The sequence below is a fragment of the Crocodylus porosus genome, unplaced genomic scaffold, assembly GCF_001723895.1.
Source record: "Crocodylus porosus isolate Cpor-Errol unplaced genomic scaffold, CroPor_comp1, whole genome shotgun sequence".
In the NCBI taxonomy this organism is placed as follows: Eukaryota; Metazoa; Chordata; order Crocodylia; family Crocodylidae; genus Crocodylus; species Crocodylus porosus.
In genome coordinates this window covers 4,086,112-4,101,283 of record NW_017728906.1, presented here as the reverse complement: position 1 = coordinate 4,101,283, position 15,172 = coordinate 4,086,112, and the positions used below count along the sequence as shown (strand labels likewise).

The 15,172-nt window shown below is 42.9% G+C and overlaps 1 gene segment (V, D, J or C); it reads left to right on the top strand.

Moving 5' to 3' along the window:
- LOC109305622 overlaps window positions 1-14,458 on the top strand; it is a 24,475-nt gene extending 10,017 nt beyond the window's left edge. The window contains 5 exon segments of the C gene segment in view: window positions 6,009-6,090; window positions 8,773-9,129; window positions 9,932-10,243; window positions 11,608-11,703; window positions 13,007-14,458. Coding sequence covers window positions 6,009-6,090; window positions 8,773-9,129; window positions 9,932-10,243; window positions 11,608-11,703; window positions 13,007-13,146 — 987 coding nt within the window.
- Window positions 14,459-15,172: the final 714 nt, after the last annotated feature.

Genomic DNA, 15,172 nt, shown 5'->3' with positions numbered 1-15,172 from the left:
CTCTCCCACCATGGCTGACCTGCCTGCCCCAGCTCCCGGTGCTTTAAAGAAAAGCCCTGGTGCTCACCAGATGCTGTTGGGTGGGGACATGATCCCCACATAGGTGGCTCTGCACAAGCTCCCCAACTTCCCCAGCCCCCCCACGGGTGCCTGCCCAGGCCAGCTCTGGCCCTTCAAGAAAAAGAAAACAGAAAAAAGCCCTGGGACTCACCATTCCTGCAGCGGCAGCCTCGGGGCTTCGGGGGGCTTGTGCAGAGCCCGCATGGGGCAGTGGGGATCACCCCCCACAAGCAGGAATGGTGAGTCTGGGGGTTTTCTCAGGTTTTTTTTTTTTCTTCTTAAAGGGGCAGAGGGGGGCGGGGGCAGCCACCGGGTGGGGGGCTGGGGGAGCATGGGGCAATGGGGGACAGCAGGGATCACCCCCCGCCCAGCAGCACCTGCTGAGTTGGGGCTTTTTTTTTTTCAAATTGCCGAGAGCTGGGCCTGGTGAGGCAGCCATTGCTTGGCTGGGAGAGCGGGCGGGGGATGGGCCTGGCTGACTTGGAGATTCCAGTCACCGAATCAAATCACTGTCCCCCGAATCAGCCAAATCTGAATCCAAAGCGAATACCAGCCGCTTTGCACAGGCATATTATTTATGACTGGAGGAGAGGCAAGGGTTTTTGTGTGAAGTTTTTGATTGGGCCAACTGCATGGGTGGGGATCAAGTTCTTCAAAAAGAAGGGAGTCGTAAAGTGAAGTTTCCAAATTCATACTTATGCATCCAGTTACCTGGCTGGATTTCTGAAGAGCCTGCAATGTCCATGTAGCCGCCTCATGTAGACAGAAGTAACCAAAGATGGCACAAAAGTCTCTGAAAGAAACTATTTTTAGGGAAAAATTGTTTTTCCTAAGAAAGAGTTAATATAAATGGGGTGGAAGATAAGGAGACGTGTGTACAGTCACAAGATACTGTTGGCTGAGGAACCCAGAGAGGTAGGGGAAAACCACACGGAATAGAAAACAGAAATCCTAGCAAACCTGGTCTCATAAGCCAGATGACAGAGAGCTTGTATGGGGCTCTTTACATGTTGATAGTGTTGAGTCCAAGTAAAGGTGTCCATTGAAGAAGATCCACCTACACCTACACCTTACTTCTGGAGCAGGGTTCTTGGAACTTCTGTACACAGAAGCTGAATCCAGACTTGGAGGCATGTGCGTTCTGTAGAGCTGCAAAACAAAATGCCCCAAAGAAAAGTGGCACGGTGCATGCCAGAGGAGTGTGCGCTGGCTGACACCGAGGCTCAGTCAGTGTCTCCCCTCTAGTTCTGTACTACCTCCTGCAGCATGCTGGGAGGAATGGGGAAACAGCAATTTCCCCAAAGTGGGGCATTTTGCTCTACATCAAAGTGCACATGCAGAGGCATGACCCGCGGCAAAAAGTACCAGGGCAAATTTATGTGAAGGGGTGCGTCTCTACATGCAGAGGTGTGTGCTTGCAGCAGCACAAACTGCTGGCACAATGCCTTGGCCTTAGTATGGCACTGCTGCCACATTTTGCTGTGCCCCCACTTGGCTATCTGGGCAGTAATCACTCAGTAGATGCATTCGTTGTGCTGTCTCTGTGCAAACTGATGCAGCACAGCCCCCTGGCCCCAAATGGCCAGGAGGTCAGTAACCTCCTCGGGCCACCAACTGATTCTCCAGTGCCTGGTCTGGGCAGACTCCTGTATGTGGGTCCCCCCACCTGCCTCATTGTGGTCAGCCATGGCCCCTACAGCAAACTCCAGGGCCTCCTGCTGCTCCATGCTGGCTGTAGCTGAGCCTTGGGTGGAGCAGTGGCACAGTTGCACCCACCTATACAGCATTCGGCTGGCCCTGGGTGGCTGTATGGGCCCAGGACTGGCCCGGGGTGCCAGATGAGCTCAGCTGCAGGCAGCTGCAAGCCCTGCCATGCTTCTGATTGCTCCAACTATGCAGCGTGCTGGAGCAGCAGGGTCACAAACGGACCATACAGATGCACTGGCCAGCAGCCAGAGTGTCTCCCTGGAGGTCCAAGCCTCTGTTTGCTCTGGGAGCATGCTTTGCCCTGCTGTTTTTGGTCTGCTTTTCTCTGCTACTGGGAAATCCTGGTCGCAAATTTTGGCACTGCACTGCAAATTCCCAACGCAGCACACGTTTGAACATTTGCCTTGTTCAGTTTGTGGCACCACAAAGAGGCTTGTGGAACAACAAACTGCACATGTCTGCACATCTGGATGCAGCCAGAGGCCACTAGAGTTCCTCTGCGTTTTAAAGGGATACTACCAAGTTTCTGTGCACAACTATATACCACTCAGAGTCTTGCTATAATATTTCTGTCCCTTTGCTAAGCAGCAGCAGATTTCACAGTCTGATAAGTCAGTTTCCTATCTGTAGTAGAAATTGGGGGAGTAGAGTTAGGTACTTTCTTAAGTTTTCTTTTTATTGACAAAATATGCAGAATGTGTTTCCTTAAATGGATGTGGTCACAAAACTTGTACACAGAAACCATTTTTTTCTTCTCACTGGAAACCTGCTTTACCACCACAGCACTTGTGTTGGTCTCTGCATGAAGTCTCACTACATAAGCCTGCTGGTTCTGTTCCTTCCTCAAGTTGCACTGTTCTTCAAACAGCTAGCACAAGTTGCCTGATCACAGGCCCTGGTTCTCATGGGGGACTTCAATCATCATGACATATGCTGGGAGCAGTAGAACAGTGCCCAGGCAACCCAGGAAGTTTTTGAAGAGTGTTGGGGACAATTTCCTGGTACATGTGCTGGCACAGCCAACTAGGAGCCATGCTCTTCTTGACCTGCTGCTCACGAACAGGGAAAATTGGTTGGGAATGTAGAAGTGGATGGCAACTTGGGTAGCAGTGACCACAAAATGATTGAGTCCAGGCTCCTGAGGAAAGGAAGGAGAGCAGCAGAGTAAGGACCCTGAACTTTAGAAAAGTATAGTTTGACTCACTCAGGGACCTGATGGACAGGATCCCCTGGAGTCCAGTGTGAGGGGAAAAGGAGTCCAGGACAGCTGGTTGTATTTTAAAGAAACCTTACTAAGGGTACAGAAACCAATGATCTTGATGTGCAGGAAGACTAGCAAGTATGGCAGAAGACCAGCTTGGCTTAGCAGGGAACTCGTCACTGAGCTTAAATACCAAAAGGAAGCTTATAAGAAGTAGAAAATTGGACAAACTATGGAGGAGTATATGAGTATTGCTTAGCCATGCAGGGATGAAGTCAGGGAGGCCAAAGTGCAAGGGAAGCGAAGGTTAACAAGAAGGGTTTCTACAAGTATGTCAAGGTCAGGGAAAGTGTGGGTCCTTTACTAAATTGAGGAGGCAATCTAGTGACAGAGGATGCAGAAAAGGCTGAAGTACTTGAGGCCTTTTTAACCTCAGGCTTCACAGGCAAGGTCAGCTCCCAGACTACAGCACCTCATAGCACAGTTTGGGGAGGAGGTGAGCAGCCAGCAGTGGCAAAATAACAGGTTAGGAATTATTTAGAACGGCTGGACATGTAAAAGTACATAGGGCTGGAAGGGATGCACCCACGGGTGCTGAGGGAGTTGGCTGATGTGATTGCAGAACTGCTGGTCGTTATCTGTGAAAACTCATGTTGATCAGGGAGGTCCCGCGTGATTGGAAAAGGGCATATATAGTGCACATGTTTAAGAAAGGGAAGAAGGAGGATCCAGGGACCTACAGAGTGGTCAGCCTCAGTCTCTGGAAAAATCATGGAGCAGGTTCTCAACAAATCCATTTCTAAGCACTTGGGAGAGAAGAAGGTGATTAGAAACAATCAGCATGGATTCACCAAGAGCAATTAATGCCTTACCAACCTGATTGCCTTCTATGAGAAGAGGAGAGCTCTGTTGATGCAGGAAGAGCAGTGGATGTGATATACCTTGACTTTAGAAAGGATAATACAGTCTCCCACAACTTTCTTGCAAGCAAGCTAAGGAAGTATGGTTTGGATGAATGGTTGGTAAGCTTGAAAGAAAATTGACTGAATCATCAGGCTCAGAGGGCAGTAGTCAATGGCTTGATATCTAGTTGGAAGCTGGTATCAAGTGGAATGCCCCAGGGCACCCTCAGCAAATTTGAAGATCATACCAAGCTGGGGTGAGTAGTAGATTTGCTGGAGGGTAGGGCTAGGAGTCGGAGAGAACTCGAGAAACTGAAGGATGGGCCTAAAAAAAATCTCATGAAGTGTTCAGTCAGGACAAGTGCAAATTCTTGCATTTAGGACAGAACAATCCCATGTACCAGTACAAGCTGGGGGCTGACTGGCTAAGCAGCATCTCTACAGAAAAAGACTGAGGGGTTTAAGTGGACCATAAGCTGAATATGAGCCAACAGTGTGCCCTTGTTGCCAAGAAGGCTAATGGCATACTGGGCTGCATTAGTAGAACCATTGCCAGCAGATCGAGGGAAGTGATTATTCCCCTCTATTCAGCACTGGTGAGGCCACATCTAGAGTACTGTGTCCAGTTTTGAGCTCCTGACTACAGAAAAGATGTAGACAAATTGGAGAGAGTCCAGCAAAGGGCAGTGAAAATAGTTAGAGGGCAGGAGCACATGACTCATGAGGAGAGGCATGAGGGAATTGGACTTATTTAGTTTGCAGAAGAGAAGACTGAGGTGGGGGATTTAATAGTAGCCTTCAACTACATAAAGGGTGGTTCCAAAGAGGATGGAGCTAGACTGTCGTCAGTGGTAGCAAATGACAGGACAGGGAGAAGATAGCAGGACAGGCTGCTATCTTTTGGGTCTCAAGTTCCAGGAAGGGAAGTTGAGGTTAGCTGTTAGGAAGAACTTTCTCACCAGGAGGGTAGTAAAACACTGGAACAGGTTACCCAGGGAGGTGGTGGAATCTCCATCCTTGTAGGTTTTTAAGAGCCAGCTGGACAAAGCCTTGGCTGGGACGATCTAGTTGGGGCTGGTCCTGTTTTGAGCAGGGGGTTGGACTAAATGGCCTCCTGAGGTTGCTTCCAAACCCAATTTTCTATTATTCTAATCCTTGCCCTGCATGGGGCTCTTATGTAGAAAGGCCCCAAAACAGAAGCCCTCACCGAGGATTGCACAGCTTCAAGAGGAGGCCTGACTATTGACATTCCTGTTTGAATAGCTGTCCTATAATACACAGAAAAGAAGGGGTGCATGCCCATCAGCCTGGGCTGTGACCCACAAGATAGCAGCTTTAACATCTTCTGAGTACAGTTGCCACACAGCATCCTAATTCCTAGAATCATATAATCATAAAAGGTTAAGGTTGGAAGGGACCTCATGGGGTCATCTAGTCCAACCCCCTGCTCAGAGCAGGACCAGCCTCAACTTGATCAGCCTAGCCAAAGTTTTTGTGTAGCTGGGTTTTGAAACCCCTCAAAGACAGAGCTTCCTCCACATCTCTGAATAACCTGTTCCAGTGTATTACTACCCTGCTAGTGAGACAATTCTTCCTAACATCCAACCTAAACTTCCCTTGATGCAACCTGAGACTGTTGCTCCTTGTTCTGTCATCTGTCACCACTGCGAACAGTTTAACTCCCATCCCCTTTCAAATCTCCTTCAGGTAGTTGAAGGCTGCTATTCCATCTCCTCTTCTCTAAACTAAATAAGCCCAGTTCCCCCAGTCTTTCTATGGGGAGTTTCATCCTGCCTGAATATGCGTCAATGACTCAGAATATGTGATATGAGTATGTCTTGCCCCAGTCCTATCTGAATGTCAGTAGGGGAAGATTCCTCTTTGATCAATGCCCTGATATAGGCTGTTATCATGGTTATCTAAATTTCTAATAATGATGGTCATTGGATTGGTCAATATAGGTGATCAGCATGTAAATTACTCAGTTCTACCAAAATCCACTCCCTTTTTTATCATTCATATTACAGTAGACCCCACTTCCACTCTGGAATTTCCTCAGAAACTCCAGATGCTCTTGGTGAAAAGAATGACTCAGCTCTCAGAGAAAGGCATCAGTTGACTCAATGTGCTTTTTTCAGATGCTGTTCAGGAAACTTCAGTGGTCTAAAGGAAAGGCTATTTTACCAGTGCTTTTAATATGTGCTCTCTTCTCGAGCTCAGGTAGGTTCACAGTTTTGTATTCCTGTTTAACATCCTTTGTTCCAGAGCTGTAAGTACCCTCTTCTGGATTCTGTGGGCAGGAGGTTCTGAGCTAGCTTTGCCTTCATGTATCACACAAGACAAATTACTCTGGAATTACTTTATTGACTTAATTGACATTTGACCACGAATGAACTTGGCTACCAGACGAAACATGAACATTTAGACAGTACACTCCTGTCTCTCTCTACCTGCTACTTTAGATGACTAGAATGATTCCACTTTTCCCCCTGTGTGGAATCGCTTATGATATGAATGCATCAAACTTCAATGTCATTACTGTTGACTTCGCTTCTGCCTTGACATGAACTACAGAAAACTCATTGACCAGTTCTGAAAACAAATGGCTGAGGTTATCAAGGCTTCTCTACTCCATCTGCCAATGTTCAAATAAGATTATCACAACTCAAACTAAGACATGTAAAAAAATTAGGAATACAAGAGTTCAAAGTGATAACTCCTTTCATATGCAACTTCTATTTTGTGCAGTCTCATTTTTCTGATGCTAATAATTTACAGCAATAAAATCAAGTGGTAGAAGATGAACTCTGGGCCCCTAAAATGAAGGGTAATTCTACAAAAGCCACTGAAGACTCTTTGAATTTATTCCCCTGAGAAGAGAGTTTGATCCTTTGTGCATAAGAAAGAGTCAGTTGAAGGACACTTCCTGCCTGCTGACATGTGGTACCTAAGGTTATATAATATACGAAGACTTCATGGTCACTGCAAATACATTGGTATTCAAGAATATCAAGGATGTCTAACTATTTGTCAATCAATGAAATAGTGTGCCAGTGTCGTTTAGTCCGAACTCTGGATTAAGGCAGGATCATCCCTGTCTAGACCATCCCAGAAAAATGTTTTTTCTAACAGGGACTAAAAAAAACCTTACAGTCTCGGAGATCCAGTGCTTAAGCACCCCCATAGTTAAAAAAAAGTTCTTTCTAATATCTAACCTAAACCTCCCTTACTGGAATTTAAGCCCATTATTTCTTTTCCTCTCTCCTGTGAGCATAGGGAACAGTTGATCACTACCCTCACTATATTTGAAGACTGTTATCAAACCCCCATCCTTCCCTCTTCTCTAGACTAATCCCACATTTTTGTACTAAATTATGCCAGTTCTTTCCACTTTTTCTCATATACTTTATTTGTAAAGCTCTAGTCATTTGGTTGCTGTCTTCCGGACTCTTTTCATTTAGTCCACCTCAAAATTGGACACACTACTCCAGCCAAGGTTTCATCAGTGCTGAATAAATTTGAAGAATCATTTCCCATGACTTGCACACAGTACTCCTGTTCATATAATCATAGAAAGTGAAGGTTGGAAGGGACCTCAGAAAGTCATCTAGTCCAACCCCCTGCTCAAAGCAGGACCACCCCTGATGAAGCTTTGTCTAGCTGGGTTTTGAAAAACTCTAAGGATGGAGGTTTCTGGGTAACCTCTCTAGGTAAGCTGTTCCAGTGTTTTACTACCCTTTTAGTGAGAACATTCTTCCTAATATCTAACTTAAACTTCCCTTGCTGCAATTTGAGTTGGTTGCTCCTTGGTATATCATCTGCCACCACTGTTAATACATTCCAATGTACTAATAGCTTTTTTGGTAACAATTTAACATTGTTGACTTGTGGTCCAGTGGGGCCTCTAAATTCTTTTTCTAAATAGCTACAGCCTAGCCACACATTCCCCATTTTATATTTGTGCATTTGATCACTCCTTCTCAAATATAATACCCCACAGCTGTCCTTATAAAATTTTATCTTCGGACTATTTTCCAATGCAGCAAGGTCATTTTGAATCCCAATCCTGTCATCTACTGTGCCTGTGATTACTACCAGCTTAATGTCATCCACAAATTTTAATAAATATAAACTAGAAGCCAGCCTCCAAGTCATTTCTGAAGATATTACACCATGCCAGACTCAGGACAGACTTCTGAGGAGCCTCACTTCACACTTCCTCTCAGTTGTACATTGGACCCTCGTTGACCACTCATTGAGCTTGAGTTACTAAGCAGCTATTCATCCAACTGATTGTGGTTTCATCTATATGAGTGGTAAGCAAGATTTCAGAGCTGTGGAACAAAAGAACCTGGTTTGGGTCCAAAGTGGACCACTGTTCCATCCCAGCCCCTGCCACTTTTCCCTGATACTAGTTCGCCCTGCAGCATGGGATCAGCTCCCCAGACCTGGCACTGCCACAAGCAAAGATCCCTCCTGTGGGAATGCTACCAAAGCTACACCACTGACATGCTGTTGAAGCCCTCCCAGCTCCCTAGCTAAGATTTGGTGCTTATACAGCATGTTGCTGACCCCAATCTACAACATATTTTCTGAGATAATGTGGGAGAGACAGTGCCAAATGTACTGCATGTATATTATGAGGGAGTCTTGCTAAAGGTAACTATGAAATTTCAAATTGAGGTGTGAAACAAACTGCTTACCAGTAGGCACAAAGAGAAGAAAAATAATAGAAACATTTTTACTTCAAAGCATTAAGACCTCAACTCTTGGTGCTGGAATGGAGACTGTGGCCAGCCAGACATATCATCACATCATCCTCCATTTGGAGGATGTGAAAGAACTGACTTACTCTTTGCTGTCTATGTAACTCACCCTTTCTATCTTCTTTTCCCCACTTAGGGTTGCATCAGGACGCATCCACTGCAAGGAGAAAAAATGTGGTCTCATTACAGGGTAAAATGGTGAAAATGGAATGTATGCACATTAGTAATGCACCAGAAGGTTTGATCCTAACTCTAAGGAGAAATGGCACCCCCGCTGAGCTTTGCTACTTGCAGTTTGGAAACTTTAGCATTTGGAACAGAGTCTGCAAAGGTTCTGTAACTCTAGAGTACGATCATCACACCAGCTGGGTTTACGCTGTTATTCAGAAAGTCTCTGTGAATGATTCTGGGGTTTACAGCTGCACCCTGGAAAGCATGATTCCTCCACCTGTGAAAACACTGGACTATACATACATTTGCCTTACAGTATCAGGTAAGCTAAGCGTTTGCAATATTCCATCAGACACCATTTCTGTGGGTTATTTTTCTTTTATTGTTACCATTTTAGAAAGATAAATATCCTAAGAAACTACAGCAAGCCTCTTATATGCAGATATAATGCTACTGTAATACTTACTGTTCATGCTGCTGAGTGTGGGCTCCCTTCTGCTACCTGAGCTCCATAAGGACAACCTAAGCCTCGGGTATCTTTCTGCTTGTTGCTGTCACATCTAAAGGAACCTTATCACCTGTTCAACAAGAAACCTCCATGTATGTTTCTCCTAATACTCCCCAAAAGCATAAACACTCTCTTCTCATTTCAGATAGCATTGCAGAGCGGGTTAAGGGAGACCTCCTGATTTTCAGTTGAGCCTTACAATACAGTTTCTAATGCAACGTTTACATAGTGAGGCATCAAACGTTAAAAGCAGTGATTCGCAGGGGTGTTATGAAATCCTTTTAAGGGTGCCATGTGATGCCACATAATATTAGCACTGATAGGTATGCAAATGACAACAAGATAAACCCAGAGATTTCAAATAAATATCTATAGTGTGAAAACTCCTTTGATTTGTTGTGGCCTTTATGAGTCCTTTGCAATGGAAAAATTGCCCTATTATTTTTCTGTAGTCAAAAAACAAGTGAAAGCAAAGATCTGGCATTTCCTAAGGGCTGTCTTGAGTCTAAAATGATTGAGAATCACTGAACTAAAGAGACATCTTACTTATCAGGTGATGGTTATTATGGGGTGATACAATGATGCAGCAGCATGCCATTTGTTTCCTCTGTTCCAGCTCCTCCAGTTGTTGAGCTTTCCTTGGTATCTCCTTTCTTCAATAACTGTGAGAGCACATTGACTTGCTGCGCTTGGGACTTCTACCCTCAAGACATCCAGTTCTCCTGGTATAAGGATGGAGAGTTGATCACCAACACTTCAAAGAATGATTCTTTGTTCCCCAGTAGTAATGGCTCTTACTCCTATATAAGTAACCTAATTATTTCCCATTCTGACTGGAGCAGATCTGTACAGTTTTCTTGCCAAGTAAATCATTCTGCACTGGAAAGTCCTGTTGTCAAACATATATCTTTGCCTCGAGCTGAAAAAGGTAAATGATTGCTGTTCAATAGGTACTGATTTAGTAATATGTTTCTCTTGGGGTAATCTGTTTTTGAACAAAGGAACCTGTTTAGTGCTCTTCCATACAAAGTGCAAGAAGGGGCAAATATTTGTATTTGTTCCTTTGGTTACATAGAATTGTTATTTCACCATGCCAGAAGAAAGAGTGAACCAACTATTAGTTATAATATGGTACAATATAGGCACTTTAACACCAATCTTTGAGGGAACAGCCCAAGGCTTTAGACCAAATCCTACAGCATCAGTTCTGAGCAATTAGAATCAGCTTCATGGCAGTAAAAATCAAGAAATGGTTGTGGGGACCCTTTAGCCAAGTATCATTTTGAGATTATACCCTTGAGGTCCCTTGCAACCCTATAATGCTATGCTTCATTATGTTTTCGTGCAAAATTCTGCCTCTAAATAGAAGCAGTTTACATGGTTTTTAATCATTAGTGCTAGAAGTCCTGACCAAGAACTGATTCGTTCCTATGTTTACAATGGCTAGCCCATTTAATAGTTAAAGGCCTACTGATGCTGCCACAAAACAGAGTTGTTTCTTTAGCTTATATGGCAGGGGCATGTATTAGGGAGCCATTCTCTTTTTCTGCATCCAGGCTGCATACACCCTCTGATCTTTCTTCACTTTCTTTCTCTTATTCTATGATTTATTTTCTCAGGATTCAGCCTCTGTGCTAAGAGCTTCTCTGTCTCCAAAGGATTAGCATTGCATGAAGTTTTTTCCTTTTCAAACATCTTTCTCTTTCCTGCAGGTCCTTTTTCTTCTCTGGTACCTCTTCCCTCTTCCATCCCAAACAAATACTTAAATCATGTTATTTACAAGATGCTGACAGTTTGATTTACTGCTGTTTATTCTCAGAATAATTACTCACTTTCAAATAAGATACGGATGCATCCTCTGAATCAGAACATCCATAGCACTTTGTGCAAAGGGTAGGGATGTTAACTTCTTATTAGGAAAACTGCTAAACTTGTCAAGAAAAAAATTATTGAAAAATGTTCTCAAGTTTTTTTTTTTAATTTTGACAATTCATCATAAACTTTTTTTTAAAAATCTTTTCATTACAGTTTTCTTTCAGGGTATTAACTTTTTTATACCAATTCAAGAGGAAAATGATGGTCAAAATATGAGAATTTTCTATGGGAATGGAAATTTTTATTCTTTCAGTAGCTGTAATAATCATATCTTGTTTCCTAAACTCTGCTTATAATTTCTATTTAAACAAACAAATAAAAATGCTTACTGTTAAGTCCCTGATATGGACAATGAATGAGTGTTTTTGAATAGCTGCTGTGTCCTATTGTATTATAATTTATATTTTGTTTCTAAAGATCCTTCAGAGTTGCCAGTCTGGATCCCGGCTGCAGTGCTTGCTGGTATCCTAATGATACTGGTGGTGGCTATTCTGGCAATGATCCTGATATTCAGTGAGTGTTCATCTATTTCATTACTCTTTTCTTTTATTAGAAATAGAAGGGGTAAAGATTGATAAGTTATAACTTCATGTATACATGCCATTATTACTTTCCACTGGATGGAATCAAAACAAGGTAAATGTTTGTGCATTTGTTGTCCCCTAATGATTGGGCACCTACTAAGAAAAGAGAAGCTGTAATGCTAATAAAAAGTCTATCTTAATTCAGGTGCTAGATACTTGTGTGCTAAGACTTGAAATAGAAAGTGGGTAAAAGAAACAACAAGGTGTCTAATATAATAAACTGCCTATTGATCTCCTCTTCTGATGGACTCAATCTTATTTTTTCCCTTTCATCCACTGATTGTTTGCCTAATAACATTTACCCAAAACAGCCCTTACAGGCTTGAGAAGGCAACAGGCTGCTGTAGAGCTTAAAGTTGGGGAAAGAGTTCATGGAACTAAACATAGTAATAAAATCTAGCTGTACAAATAGCATTTTGGTTTGGAGTGGATAATGGGATAGAAGACCTTTCACCTCCAGGTCATCAGCTGAAATCCAACCCCTGTCCAAAGTGACAAAAATTTCTTTTCCAACTGTGAAATTACTTTTTTGGTTTTACTTCAGTTCCCAGGGAAAAACATTCACAGAATGAAAATCTGCCCCTCCCCAATTAACTGGCAGTTTGGTTAGCAGCTGAACAGGGGGACTAAGGTCTGAGAAATCTTGGAGACTCCGTTACCTTTTTCCTCCAAGGTCAACGTTGAGGTTCATTGACTGGGCTGTGTAGGGAAGCTTGCAGTGCCACTGCCTATACTGTGCCATGAACAGCTCCATTGACTAAGGCTTTAATTCATTCACATCATTTCATGCTATCCACATATTTGCAACAGAGAAGAAATTCACAGTACACCCATGGTGGTATATGTTAGCATAACCTCATGAGCTGTTGCAATAGATTTTCCTACTGTGTCATATGTGTTATATAAAGATTTGCAAAAGGTGTACAAAAGACTTGGCTCCACCAACCAATGTAACTCAATGAGACTGACTGCTTTTCAGTAGCAATTATGAGGGAAGAAATCCTACTACCTTGAAGACTTGTTCCCATACCCATATATAGTATGTGATTAATATTTACTCCCTCTGGTGGTCAAACATAATAGCAAAGGACTAACATGGAAGCCTAAGATAGAATTGGATGTGTTAAAACAACACTTACAGTTAAACCACTGAAGCATTTCTAAGTTGCACTTTGCCCCTATCAAAAGTTGTGTCTGTTTTAAGCTAAGCCAACTTTATGTATCTGTTTTAGGATCCAAGACCACATCACAGAGCTCTGCAGACAGAGTTATGCCAGAGACTGTTGTGATGCAACTCCCACAAGAATGCCAGAGAGAGAAGTGCCACACAACTTATGCGTTGCTTAATTATTATCCAGGATCTACATTATGAGTGGTTGTCAAGTGTGGTATGTGGGGTATGAAATACAGAAGGAAACCTTGCATTGCCTCGAAGTCTTCTGCACTGAACATGATGATGGAAGACGGGAGCTTCTGGGGAAACAAATAACACCTGCTACTTGTAATACTGAAGCCTTGAGCTGTCAAATAACAAGTAAAGCAAAGCCACTTGTGAAGAAGGGCACTGTGCTAGATGCTGCTTTGAGTTCTCAGACCTAGTTAATATTTTAGCAGAAAGGTCAACATCTAATCTGGCACATAAAGGGAACTGAAATGTCCCTGAGGTGCCTGATCTGAGTGCAAGGTGACTGTGGGTCTTTGGGAGAAGATGCACTGCTTTGGAGTATTATGGTTATGACCATGAGGTTAGGCAGCCTAGGGAAATTTTCAGACTGGTGCTTCACAATCCACTGCATTCATTTGGCTGAACTTGGCTCACTGAGTCACAATTAAGCCAATATCCCAGCAACGCAGCTAAGACATAATTGATGGAAATTCTGTTGTTCAAATGGGTCCAAGACATTTTCTGATGATTAAAGTCCATGCCACTGTGTCAGATAAAGGGTGTTCTGGCTAAATTCCAGTGAACAGCCTTCACTCTAAAATTCCCTACACATTGCAGCCTACTGTGCACTTTCACATGTCTGTCACGCTCCACCCCAGAACTGATTGAATTTCTAGGGTTGGTCACATTGTTCTACATGCAATCCATACTTTGCAAATCACTTATTTTGGGAGCCTTCAGCATGAAAGAGGAACTATCTCCACTTATGGGAATTTCTTGAGTTAACTGTTGCCTGCAGTTGTGGAGAGCTAGATTTGAGGAAGACCCTTCTAGTCCTGTGTCCCTATGTTCCTGGATAGCTGTAAGGTTTTATCACTTTTTATCACTTTCTTGTTTTTATAAATATTGCACAAATTATTACTTTTACCATATTCTAGTGTATTACTCTGGCTTTGTTAGCCACTGGATCTTTATGAAAGATGCTGATTATCTTAAATGTTGGCTCTTGTTTACAAACTGTTACTGTGTGGCAAGGAGGCAATTATAGACTACAACAGCAAGATGGACTTTATTTTTGTGTGTTCCTACTGATCCTGAACTCTTTGGCCTGTTCTGGAGATGCTTTCATTGGAATGCATTAATGTATTTTCAGCATACAAAATTACCAGATTTTGGGTCTGAGGATGTTACACAAATTGCCAGCTGGTCAAATCACAAGCAAGATTTTATGAAGGGGGATAAGGCAAGGTGCCACGTTTATTGATTACATGAGTTAGACATAGAGGTTCAGGCACACCGTTCATACCAACACACACAAATCATCATACACATCATTACACACAGACATACACATACACAAAACAACCATTTCATCCACACATACACCAGATATAGTTACCAGCAATAGTTGCTCAATATCAGCCCAGGGTGGCCAACCTGGGCTTATTGAGTAGATGATGATTTGAAGATAGCAGATTTGAAGATAACAGCTGGAGCAGAGTGAACAGATGCATCTGTGCTCCAATGAAATAGCAGTAGAGAAAGAGACTCACCCAATGTGGCATTTTCAAAGTGTTCTTTTATAGGGATTGGCATCTTTTGTTTCAGTGCTTTGGGGCTTTTCCATACCCAGCTTCTGTATTTGCAGTTGTTCTTCTTTTGTCTTCAGCTTATCTTAGCCTTGGAGTGTTTTTGTTGTCCGGCTGGCAGAATTTTTTCTTCTGTTATCTCCTTTGTGCCTTCAAGCTTCAAAGGGATTCTTCAGCTGTTTGTTAGTTAGTTACTGGCTGGTAACTTATATCTGGTGCCTTGTTGCTTACATAAACAGTTGAATTTTCTTCTTCTGTCTTTGTCATTCTCCACCATTCACCCTTTTACACACACTCATACATAAAGGCTATGCAGAGTTCATTCATTTATGTCAAGCAGAAGGATAGAAAATGGAGTTTTCAAGTTGCTTACAGAACAAGACTAACATGGTTACACTTCACTATTATTACACTTTATGTTAACA